This window comes from Theobroma umbraticum, unplaced genomic scaffold (genome assembly GCF_002168275.2).
Source record: "Theobroma umbraticum cultivar Fairchild unplaced genomic scaffold, ASM216827v3 scaffold_239.0, whole genome shotgun sequence".
NCBI lineage: Eukaryota > Viridiplantae > Streptophyta > Magnoliopsida > Malvales > Malvaceae > Theobroma > Theobroma umbraticum.
Window position 1 is genome coordinate 65,816 of NW_018397279.1, and position 10,974 is coordinate 76,789.

At 33.2% G+C, this 10,974-nt stretch overlaps 1 protein-coding gene across 9 annotated transcripts; it reads left to right on the forward strand.

Annotated features, from left to right (window-relative positions):
- Positions 1-242: 242 nt before the first annotated feature.
- Positions 243-5,151, forward strand: LOC110427951 (P-loop containing nucleoside triphosphate hydrolases superfamily protein). 9 transcript variants are annotated; one of them, XM_021443611.2, is made up of 5 exons: positions 243-659; positions 1,515-1,633; positions 1,814-1,856; positions 4,368-4,447; positions 4,577-5,151. In XM_021443611.2, the coding sequence occupies exons 2-5, from the start codon at positions 1,615-1,617 to the stop codon at positions 4,996-4,998; spliced, it is 564 nt and encodes a 187-aa protein (XP_021299286.1). In that variant the 5' UTR covers positions 243-659; positions 1,515-1,614; the 3' UTR covers positions 4,999-5,151. The 9 variants fall into 9 exon arrangements, with proteins under 9 accessions (XP_021299286.1, XP_021299287.1, XP_021299285.1 ...); XM_021443610.2 differs by having other exon boundaries at positions 245-659; positions 1,811-1,856; positions 4,577-5,150; XM_021443614.2 differs by lacking the exon at positions 243-659 and adding an exon at positions 3,996-4,064 and having other exon boundaries at positions 1,556-1,633; positions 1,811-1,856; positions 4,577-5,149.
- The last annotated feature ends 5,823 nt before the right edge of the window (positions 5,152-10,974 follow it).

Genomic DNA, 10,974 nt, shown 5'->3' on the forward strand with positions numbered 1-10,974 from the left:
GGGAACAACGATGGCCGGGTTTTTGACATGAAATCTCCCAAGCCATTTAGTTAAAAATAATTTAATATCTTAAAATTGAAATTAAAACATGTGGATTGGTAGTTTGCATGTAATTTTTGCGTGTTTCAATCACAGCGTCAAAATGTTAAGTGGCAACAGATGAATCATAATTAATTTAGCTGGCAAATCGACATTTTTATTTTATAAAATCTTAATGCAACTGTATTCACAACTTGTAAAAATCACAGACTATTTTGTTTATAAAACCCCTAAGAAATAATAGAAAAAGGATTTTTGTGATATGGTAAGAGATTTGTGTGAGTAGCTGTGGTTGCAAAGTGTCGTCGGCTATATGCTCTACTTAGGACTGTATACGTGAGCGAAAGTACAAGAATCTACCTGAAAAGTAGATTAACAGTTTCAAAATACCAATTTTCTCCCCTTCATCAATCGTTTTGCTTTTTCAATTGAAAACAGAAACAAAAGTATTTTTCCAGTTCCACCAACCAAATCTGTCGTGGAGTGGAGAGGCTAGAGCCAAGTCAAGTCGGTGGGAGGAGAATACCAAACCGAGCTCTCTCCTCTTATTACCGCCTCTATATCCGACGACAATCCAACTGAAATTTGAAGTAACCTCATTCCAATCCGATAAGTATTTGGTAACTGCTTTACCCTCTCTTTCCTCCTAACTATATACTAAATATATCGCTTCTTTTTATTATTGTTATTCTTCTCGTTTTGAGATACATATATATATATATATATATTTTGATATGAGGAAATGGGATTGAAACTTAGCTCTTTCGACACAGGATGTATGCATATACCATCAAACTAAATGCTCAGATGCTTTGGTTTTGATATATTCATTTCATGTGACATGGAATTATGACTTTTGATTTTGATTTAATTTTATCAAAATGCTCATTTGAATTTGATTTCGTTCATAATGATTGGTTGACTTGAAAATTTGATACGCTGTTAGGGGTAGAGATGTAAACAATAGCAATTGCGAGTATGAGAGTTGGAATGGTAAAGTGTTAATTTCAATTGAAAAGAAGGATGATATGGTAATTTTAATACTAAATTGCTAATTGAGAACTGTAATTTGGGCAGCAGAAGTTTTCAAATGAATATATATATATATATATATATATATATATATAAAGGTACATAGTTGCCTTTTTCAATAGAGTTTAGGTATGTGATTGTGTACAGGCCAGCATTTACGAAATCTGAGTGTCATTTTGCTAAGAAAATATTTGGATTAGGGATTAAATGGTTGGTGTCTTACTGTTTTCGAGTATAGGAAAGAATATATTTAATTAAAAGCTAAACTGATTACTGCAAATGATGGAGTTTGTAGTTGATGATAATTGAATTTTGGACTTTGTCAGTTTCTTTTATCATTTATTTCTTTTCTAAGTTTGAAGCTAGCAAGTAGAGTTTTCTAAAATGCTACTCTCTCTAGTTGGATCATAATGTCTATTTTTTCTCATGTTTGAAAATTACAGAGTAACCATCTTTTCTTAGAGAAGGAAGGATCCGTCTTACTTTTGACTTTTAAAATTTCCACCTGTTGTCGCTAAAGGATTGTATATTGTTCCACTTAATATGGCTTCTGATCACAAAGGTAATTTTATCTGATATTGCTGTAATTTGAGTTGAGATTGATGCTATAAGTGGAACTCATTGTGGTATCAAATTCAAATTTCCATTTTATATCTACTTCCTTCCTTCAGCTCATTTTGGTCCTTGTTCTCTTTTAGCTGTTTATGCAATGCATTAATATTTTCTTTATTTCTCTTAGTAGGAAAAGTTGTCGTGATTATGGGTGTTAGTGGCGCTGGAAAATCGTAAGCGTTTTATCCCCTCCTGAATTGTTTGTGGCACATGGAAGTTAGAAGTGTTGAAACTCATGCAACATGTTCCCTTTATTTTTTTGTGTGTAATTTGTCATTCATAATGATCACCTTTACATTGTATACTTGTTGTCTAAAATGCTGTAAAAGCTAAAACTAAGAAGTTCTCTTTGCCTCATTTAAGTTTCTTGATCTCTTCACACATTTATTCGCACAAAAAGTAAAATTATCTATTAATTTAGATTTCATTTGTAGATACTATTATTATTTGTTCTTTTTTTCTTTATAAAAAAATGGCTAAAACGTAAAAAGCAAAAAAAAAAATAATTAAAACAAAAGGAAAATATGAAAAGTCAATCAAACGGAATCTTAATGATGAATTTGTTGTCTATTTGTGATAAACTTTCATTAAAATGATCATGTGTAGGTTAGCTGCCTTCCATGAAATGAACGTTTTGGATAATTATGCTATGCTCTTCACCCTTATTCCGTTGCCCATCAATATATGACAATTTTTCCACCGTGATACCTTGCTAGTAATTTCTAATTTTCTTTTGGATAGTAAGGTTTAAATTTTATCTCTTTCATGGCCAAAGTGGAATCTGTTATGCTGGTTTTATTTGGAATTTGTTTCTGCAGTAACTTAGAAAGAGGAGGTTATCTGTTCAGACAGAATCCTATGAAGATAGTACATTGAAGAGGAAGTAGACTTATTCTTTTTATTTGTGGCTAAATCCGCACAGTAACAACATAGCCATTGCCATGCACTACCCATGCATGATATCTTTTTGAAATTTCCTATTAAATAATAATTGATGATTTGTCAAGAGAACACGTATCTAATCTGCGTATTTAATAAAAGCTCAAGAGAATGTTTTGTGCAACTTAGAGCCTGTTTGGCTTAGCTTTTTTCTAGCTTAAAAGCTATTATGAAGCTCTTATGAAAAATAATAGCTTTTAGAATTAAGTTGAAGTTGTTTGGTAAATTTTTTTTTAAGTTTCTTTTTATAAGTTATAATTTTTGTTAAAATTATGTATTTCTTTTTTTGAGAGAGTTATATTGTAATTATTTTTAACAGACGAGGATATTTTTGAAACAAAAAAAAATTTCTTGTATTTTTAAAAAAAGAGAAGAAAAAGCTACTCATAGGAGCTTTTCCTAAAGCTCTTTTTTTAAAAAAATTTTATTGTTAAAAAAAAGTTATTTTTTTTTAAAAGCTTTTCAAAATTTATGTTTGGCCTGACTTTTGCTTTTAAGAGATAAATAAGCTGAAAAAAAGTCAGTCCAAATAAGCACTTAATGTACCAATCTTTGAATGGCGTTGTTACCCACAATTCTTTCACCATTTTATTTTTAGTAATGATGAGTTTAGAGATTTTAGCAATTATGGTCTACATGTAATTTTCATAGGATTTGAAGTGATCATGGAATTGACCTTTTTTGTAAAATTTTTCACTATAACATGGTTGTATGTTACAGTCTAATTGATATGGTTTTGAATCCTAAGGTACCTTACCTGAAGCAGCTGTTATCTATTCAATAAAATGAGTCTTGCCTATTTTGTCGATAAAAATTCTGTATCAAACCATATTCAATCTGTTTAGGTTTTCAAACTGTTAAACTTGCCATTCCGTCCTTCAGAAGGCGGGGGTATGACAATTTGCAGTCGAATCCCCATGATTTTCAACCCAGAAAAATGTGGAGAGCAGGGTTAAAACAATATGTCGAGATTTGTCCATATTGTGTAAATAGAAAATAAAGGAAAATGCTATTACAAGCACATATAGTGTCTAATGGTTATTGCTAGGGAATGACGTATTACAATTTGACATAATGAAAAAGGTTTTGCTTTGAATCATTAGTTTTTCAAATAGAACTTTCCCAAAAGTAGTATGATTATTTTGTGACAACATCTTCTTTCCACTTAACTTTCTTACATAATTTTTGATAAGGTAATAGTTGTTTTTTATTTGAAGTTTATTTTAGTTGCATGACTTGGATCTCTCTCTAATTCATTCACTTGACTGAAGGATTTTGTTCCTATTGTCATATTCAGATAGAGAATCTGGGACATTGTTTATTGTGATATAATTTCTCTTCCTACCTCTTAATCTTTTCTTTTTTCCATTGAGAGCCCAAGAAATCTTTATTTAGAAAGCACTTTGATGTTGATGGAATCATCAAGATCCACTCGATCAATTGTTAGTTCTCTTCTTTTTCTTTTTCTTCATAATTAGTTTGATTTGACAATAATTACGTGTACTCTATGAATTCTTTTAATATATTCTATTATTCTATAATGCAGATTCAATTATTATATTGTACTACTGTAATGCAAATAAGATTATGTTGATCCCATTTATTGCTTTGTTTAATTTTTTTTTTTTGTTTCATTCTTTATCTTCACACTGATTTCCAAAGCTGTTTACATCACATATGTTTCCATGTCCTGGTAAACTAAGATCCTCTTCATGCTCATCTACTGGCTTTGTGTCTTTAACCAGCACAATAGGTGACATGTTGGCCAAAGTTTTGAACTGTAGCTTTCTTGATGCTGATGATTTCCATCCACTATTGAATAAAGGTAAACATAGCAATCAATGACATAATTATTGAGCGTATATACATGATTTTTGTCTACTGTTTTTTTTTTTCATCTATAAGGTTAAATATGGTACTGTTTTTTAATGTTTATAGTCATTTAAATACACAGAAAAGATGCGCCAAGGTATTCCCCTCTCAGAGGAGGATCGGATTCCATGGCTGGAAATGCTAAGGGATGTTCTAAAAGAGAACTTAGTACTTGGAAAAACTGTGGTACTTGGGTGTTCTTCTCTGCAGAAATATTACAGAGAAATTCTAAGATGTGCTGATGCTGCTTATGAACATGGCAGCTATGCCAGTAAGGTGCAGTTTGTTCTGTTGGATGCTCAGGCTGAGGTGCTTGCTGGTCGGCTCAAGAAGAGAGCTGCAGAAGGGAATCATTTCATGCCAGTCACGCTTCTGCAATCTCAACTAGACTTACTTCACATAGATGATGCTGAAGGGATATTCAAGGTTGATGCTACTTTAAGCCCTCAAGTCATTGTAAGCACAATACAAGCATTGTTGGTCTCTAAACAAGCCATAGATTAACAGTCCTTTTAGGAACTCTTAAGGAGTTCTTCATATCTTGACCTGATGCGTAATTGTGCATTTATGTGAATGTTTAATCGATTAAGATTGTACCATTAATTGATTAAAAAGCAAGGAAAAACTTTGTTAAACCTGGTTTGTTGATTATTAGGCACCTTGATCCACTAAAACTTTTCTTTTCTAAAATTTTGAAATGATTGAGCATAGATAATAGGGTAACATCTCTTGATAGTCGACTAATTTTCTATTTATAGTAGTCGTTTTCAGCAGGCACACAAAGTCAAATGGAATGTCGTTTCATATTCGTCCTGTCAAATTTAGAATTAATGGAAAACCTACCATCGTTGCTTGAGTCCAAAAGCTAATCAATGAAAATTTTTACAATCTATCCAAATTCTCAAATTTTGCTTGATGTTTAGAAAATTTACAAACCTTAATGGTTCTATGAATGCCAAAATTTCAGAAGGAGCTTTACAAAAGTAAAAGGGAAAGAGCAAAGCAGATCCACTAAGCACGTGCTTGTGAAAATTTTATCTAAAAATCTTTTTTCTTGATTAAAAATAATAAATATAAAAAAATTATTTTTAAAAACATTTTATCTTAAAGGATTAAAAACAATCATCCTTAATCACAAATATACAATATTTAAACTAGAGAAACCTCTCACAAAACCTTTGCCCATGACAGAGAGTGGGGATGAGACCTCTCATCCCATATACTCGCACCACCTAACGATCTTTTGTTGGGTGGTGGATCCTTTTTATAGGTCAGGAGAACCCTTTTACAAAGCCCTCCCCTTCTCCAATGACTAGGAAGAGCTTATAACATAAGTTGAAACCACCCTCCCATTGGAATAATGTTCATGGTTGTTGGAACAGTTAGTTGCTGTGTTACTTGCCTACTAGTGCTCAAGGAGTGCATCCTGGCTGGCCTGGCACACAAAAAATACTACTACTGGCTCACTTGGTCTTCCTGGTCAACTCGATTGCCCCTTTCAACCTACATCCGCTTGAGTGATGGCCTTGATGGTCTATTCCTAATGTTCCCAAGGCACCTCTCCTTTGGGTTGGTCGCATGGTGCGTGACATGCTCCTCCACTCAATCCAACAACGCTCTCGTTCTTGGAAGGATTGTCGCGCCTTTCTTGTGCCCTTACATCTCAAGTGCTACCTCGCCTAGCATATGTAGTCTCGTGGCACATGCAGCTTTAGCATTTCTCTACCTTGTGCGCTACCTTGCCAACGTATATAGTCTTGTCACACCCACACACCTCGCGTGCTATCTCGTCTCATACCACCATCTCGAGCCTTCCTGGCTCCATGCACCATGGCTCCGTGCAATGTTGCTTCAGATGTACCTACCTAACATGTTGTTTGGTCACATGCTGCTTTCTTGGGCATCACAGCCTCGCATTATTGGTTTTGTTGTTTCATATTAAGGTTGCGGACATGCATCCCTTTACCTTGACCTTTATGTTAAGCAAGCATTATGCTAGTCTCCACACCACTCCTTCGGGCTACCTCATTTAACGTGCTCACTTTGCCTAACTTTGATCTTGGGTGCTCTTGCCCAACACGCATGGTCCTGTTCTGTATGCTACTTCACCAGGCTCCTCTCACTCAAACTCCCTCTACCTAGTTTGCTTGCCTTGCGTATGTTGCCTCTTCATCCAGCTCCTTTGCCCCACACACGTTTACACTACACCATATTGAGGTTGCAGATCCCTTTTCCTCGACCTCTCTATCGAGTAGCATTCTGCTAGTCTCTATGCTCTAACTGTGGACTTGCTTCCTTCTGCCCCAATCTTCTTGTCGTACAGGCATCACTAGTCTCCGTGCTCAGATTGTGGATTTGCTTTTATTCGTCTCTAAGCCACTCCCTCAAGCTCCCTTGCCCAACGCATTTATTGCAAGATTTTCATCTTGGGTGCTCTTGCCCACACACTGTCCGTCGTACTTGTCACTTCACTGGACACCTTGGTTTTGGTGTGTTGGTTTAGGCCCTCTCAGCCTAATTTGCGCACAATTCCTTGCCTACAAAAGAATCTTGGATTAAGGACAGCCTCGCCATCTAGATTGAATTTCCTGAAATTAAGTTTCTTCATCACTTTATTGGGACATTAGTGAACGATAAAACAGGTAACGTCACATGAAAAGAATCGTGGTTCCTTTCCAAGGTCTGTTGACTATGTATACGATGGACATATTAGTTTAGATTATCATCAAGATGAAAAAGATTCTAAGATGAAATACCAACATAATTACCATGATTGCTAAGGTTGAAAAAGTACTAGTGAAAGATTTACCATGGAGCTCCTATAGTTAGCTATTGGACAGATGCCAATCCCACATTTCAATGCATTATATGAATTACTAACCAAGAGTTTCCATTAAAAATGTAGAAAGTAAAATTTACGAAACCCTAAAATTATAAAACAACTCTATATATAAAAGAGAAATCGAAAGGTATTATAGGATTGTGAAGAAATTAAAGAATTTGACAATAATATTTATGTCAAATAAAAATTAAAGGTAAAACCTTTTTTAAGAAAAAAGTCATCGGAGCATTTGGGCCGATGATTTCTACATGATTTCATATTCAAAGAATATAGTTTGAATCTTCCTTCTCTAAATTAAAATAAAAAATTTGAACACATAATCATCTATAATCAAGCATTATATAAAATAATATGATCAAAAATCCAAAAAAAAAAAGAAAATAAAGGTTAAGAAAAACCCAAAAAACTACCTTATGTTATGAATATATGTGAATATTTATTGTATTTCATAATATCTAATATATCTCCCTATATCCAATGTACATATTTATATTGGTACATCCTTATCTCCTAAGTTCATTCAATGTATGTACATTCCTATCCACTAAGTTCATCCCCTCTATTTATGTAAATTCATTTCTCCTCTATCTATGTGTACCTATAAATAGAGGTATTGTAGTTGATGGTTGATAGACTGAAAAAAAAAATAAAATAGAAGATCTTCTTACATTCCTACCACTTTTTTCTAATATTTTTTTAAAGTTATATTTTACAACACGTTATCAACACGAGGCTTTAATCAATTAATAAGGTAAAATTTTCAATTTTTCAATCATTTAGATTTTAATTTTGTATACCGTCCAATTGGCCTAAAGCTGACAACGGACCTTGAGCCTCCTTTCGTCTCCTAAAGTAGCAGTGGCTCCCTAAGACACCTAAAGTTATCAATACAAGTGCAAATAGGAATCACTGAGAAAAAAAAGATGTTCGTTTGCTTGATAGTGCAATGACACATACCATACTTTGTGGCCAGCACTTTTTCTCAAGTGTGACATTGCGTAAGGCAAATGTCCAGAAAATATCAAGTCTCGTTAGGATTATTGATGGCTCCGAAAATGCCATAATTGTTTTGTCAAATGCCACCACCTTGCACATCGAGAATGCATTGTTAAGTAGTAGATTAAAGAGGAATCTACTTAGTTTCAAAGATGTACGTCATAAGGGGTACCATCTTGAGACAATTTATAACCAAAATAAGGAATATCTCTGCACCACTTCTTATAAGATGGGCCAGAAAACCATCCATGAGAAGTTAGAAGCTTCAACTATAGGATTGTATTGTGTCAGTATTAAAGTTGTTGAATCTTATGCTACCATTTCCTAAAAATTGGTAAATCTCGATGGGTTTGGACTTTGGCGTGATCGCCTAGGTCACGTGGGTGCTGCAATAATACATAGTATAATCCAAAATACTAAAAGACACCCTTTAAAGGATAAAAAGATTTTGTTGTCCAAAGATTATACTTGTGAAACTTGTTCACAAGGAAAGCTCATTACCAAACCTTCTATGACAAAGGTGAATCTTGAATCCCCTTCCTTATTGCAAAGAATCTAGGGTGATATTTATAAAACAATACAACTGATAAGTGAGCCATTTCGAGACTTCATGGTATTAATGGACACATCTTGTAGATAGTCCCAAGTTTGCATGTTATTTAAGTGCAACGTCACATTTGCATGTTTACTTGTGCATATTATAAAGCCCAGGACATATTTCCCTAATGATCCAATGAAGAGCATAAAGATGGATAATGTTGGTGAATTTACATCAAAGAGCTTTGATGCGTATTGTGTTTCACTAGAAATTGAGTTGAGTACCAAATTTCACATGTTCATACTCAGAATAAATTGACAGAATCTCTAATTAAATGTATCCAAATTCTAGCTTGTACTCTATTATTGAGGACAAAGCTCAACTATTTAACGTGAGATTTTGTTGTTTTGCATACAATAGCATTAATTAGATTACGCCCCACTGCTAGTCTCCTATAGTCTCTAATGCAGTTAGTTCTAAGCTATGAACCAGATATTTCACATTTACGCACCTTTGGTTGCGTTCTGTAATGCTTGTAGTATGGCCAAAAAGGACTAAAATGGGTCCCTAATGCCGTTTGGACATTTACGTTGGATTTGATTCACCATCCATTATTAAGTTCTTGGAACCAATGATAGGTCATCTTTTTACCGCTAGATTTGCGGATTGTCATTTTAATGAAATAGTGTTTCCACCAATTAAGATCCCTAAGGCTTTCATAGTTGAGAAGTAGAAACCAATTGAGATTTTCTTCTAGAATGAGAAAAATCTATCCCATTTAGACCCAAGAACACCTAAATCCGAAAATAAGGTACAGTGTATAATCCATTTACAAGCTACCAATAAACTTCTTAACACATTTAATGATGATGCCAAGATTACAAAGTCTCATATTCTAGCTATGAATGTTCCAGTTAGGATTATTGTTCCCGAAGAATAGGTTAAAATGGATCAAAATGGCTTATGCCTAAAGTGTGGAAGATGGATAGGATTAAAAGACATTGTTCTTTGAAAACAAAAGGAGAGGAATCAAGAATCTACTCCAAAAAACCCTGGTGTTGAGCTTGCTCCAAGAGAGCCTATTTTGACCTAGGCGATTAAGAGCCTATTTTCCTTTTGACCAGTTTTTGTCCTACTAAGTTTTTCTGACTCAAGGTTTTTAATAAGGTAGTACAATGGATATTCAAAGGGGAGTGTTATGAATATATGTGAATATCCATTGTATTTTATAATATCCAATATATTTCCAATATCTGATGTACATATTAATGTTGGTACATCCCTATCTAGGGATGCCAGGTAAGGTACCTGTTAATTTCAAGGTACCCGAATCCTAACCCTATTAAAAATCAAATACCTTAACTCTATTAACTACTCAAATAATTTTAAAAATTACTACCCTAACACTAACCCTAACCCTTATACATTCTCACTACCCTATAATTATCATAACGCATTTAAATACCGATACCTTAAAAAAATTATTAAAATCTTTTTCATGGGTACCCAATTACTCAATTAACTATTCTAATCTCATAACTTCCCTTTAGATATATATGTTATAAGTTTTTATAAACAAAAGTATATATATTGTAATTAATTATTTTGAGTTATAATTTTTGTAATATTAACACAAAATAGAAAGTAAATATGCTGGTGAGATATGTCACACACTCTATATATTATGATATATATTATATTATATTTTATTTTTATATTAAGGACACACACAAACTCACACATTAACAATATTTTAATATATATAATAGTAATTATATTTTTTATAAATGAATATAATATATATATAAAGTATATATATTAAAAGACATTACAAGTTAATTAATAATTATCTTTTCATGAATTAATTTAATTAATCGTATGGGCTTGTCCTTAATTGTATAAAATTAAAAAAAATAACTAGGTTTTAGAACTATTCTAATCTCTCAACTTCTCTTTAGGTTTATATAAGTTTATATAAATAAAGTTTTTTTTTTATATATTTTGGGGAGGGGGGATTCGAACCTTACTCTTTAGGCAGGGGATAATGCACCAACTAATGAACCAAATACTCGGGTATAATTTATATAAACAAAGTTATATATAT

Bases quoted from the DNA above. Each gene is read 5' to 3' on its own strand.
- LOC110427951 (XM_089785525.1), top strand. From the start codon at position 4,300: ATGTTTCCATGTCCTGGTAAACTAAGATCCTCTTCATGCTCATCTACT. The intron at 4,448-4,576 runs GTAAACATAGCA...TTAAATACACAG, and splicing joins CCATCCACTATTGAATAAAG to AAAAGATGCGCCAAGGTATT.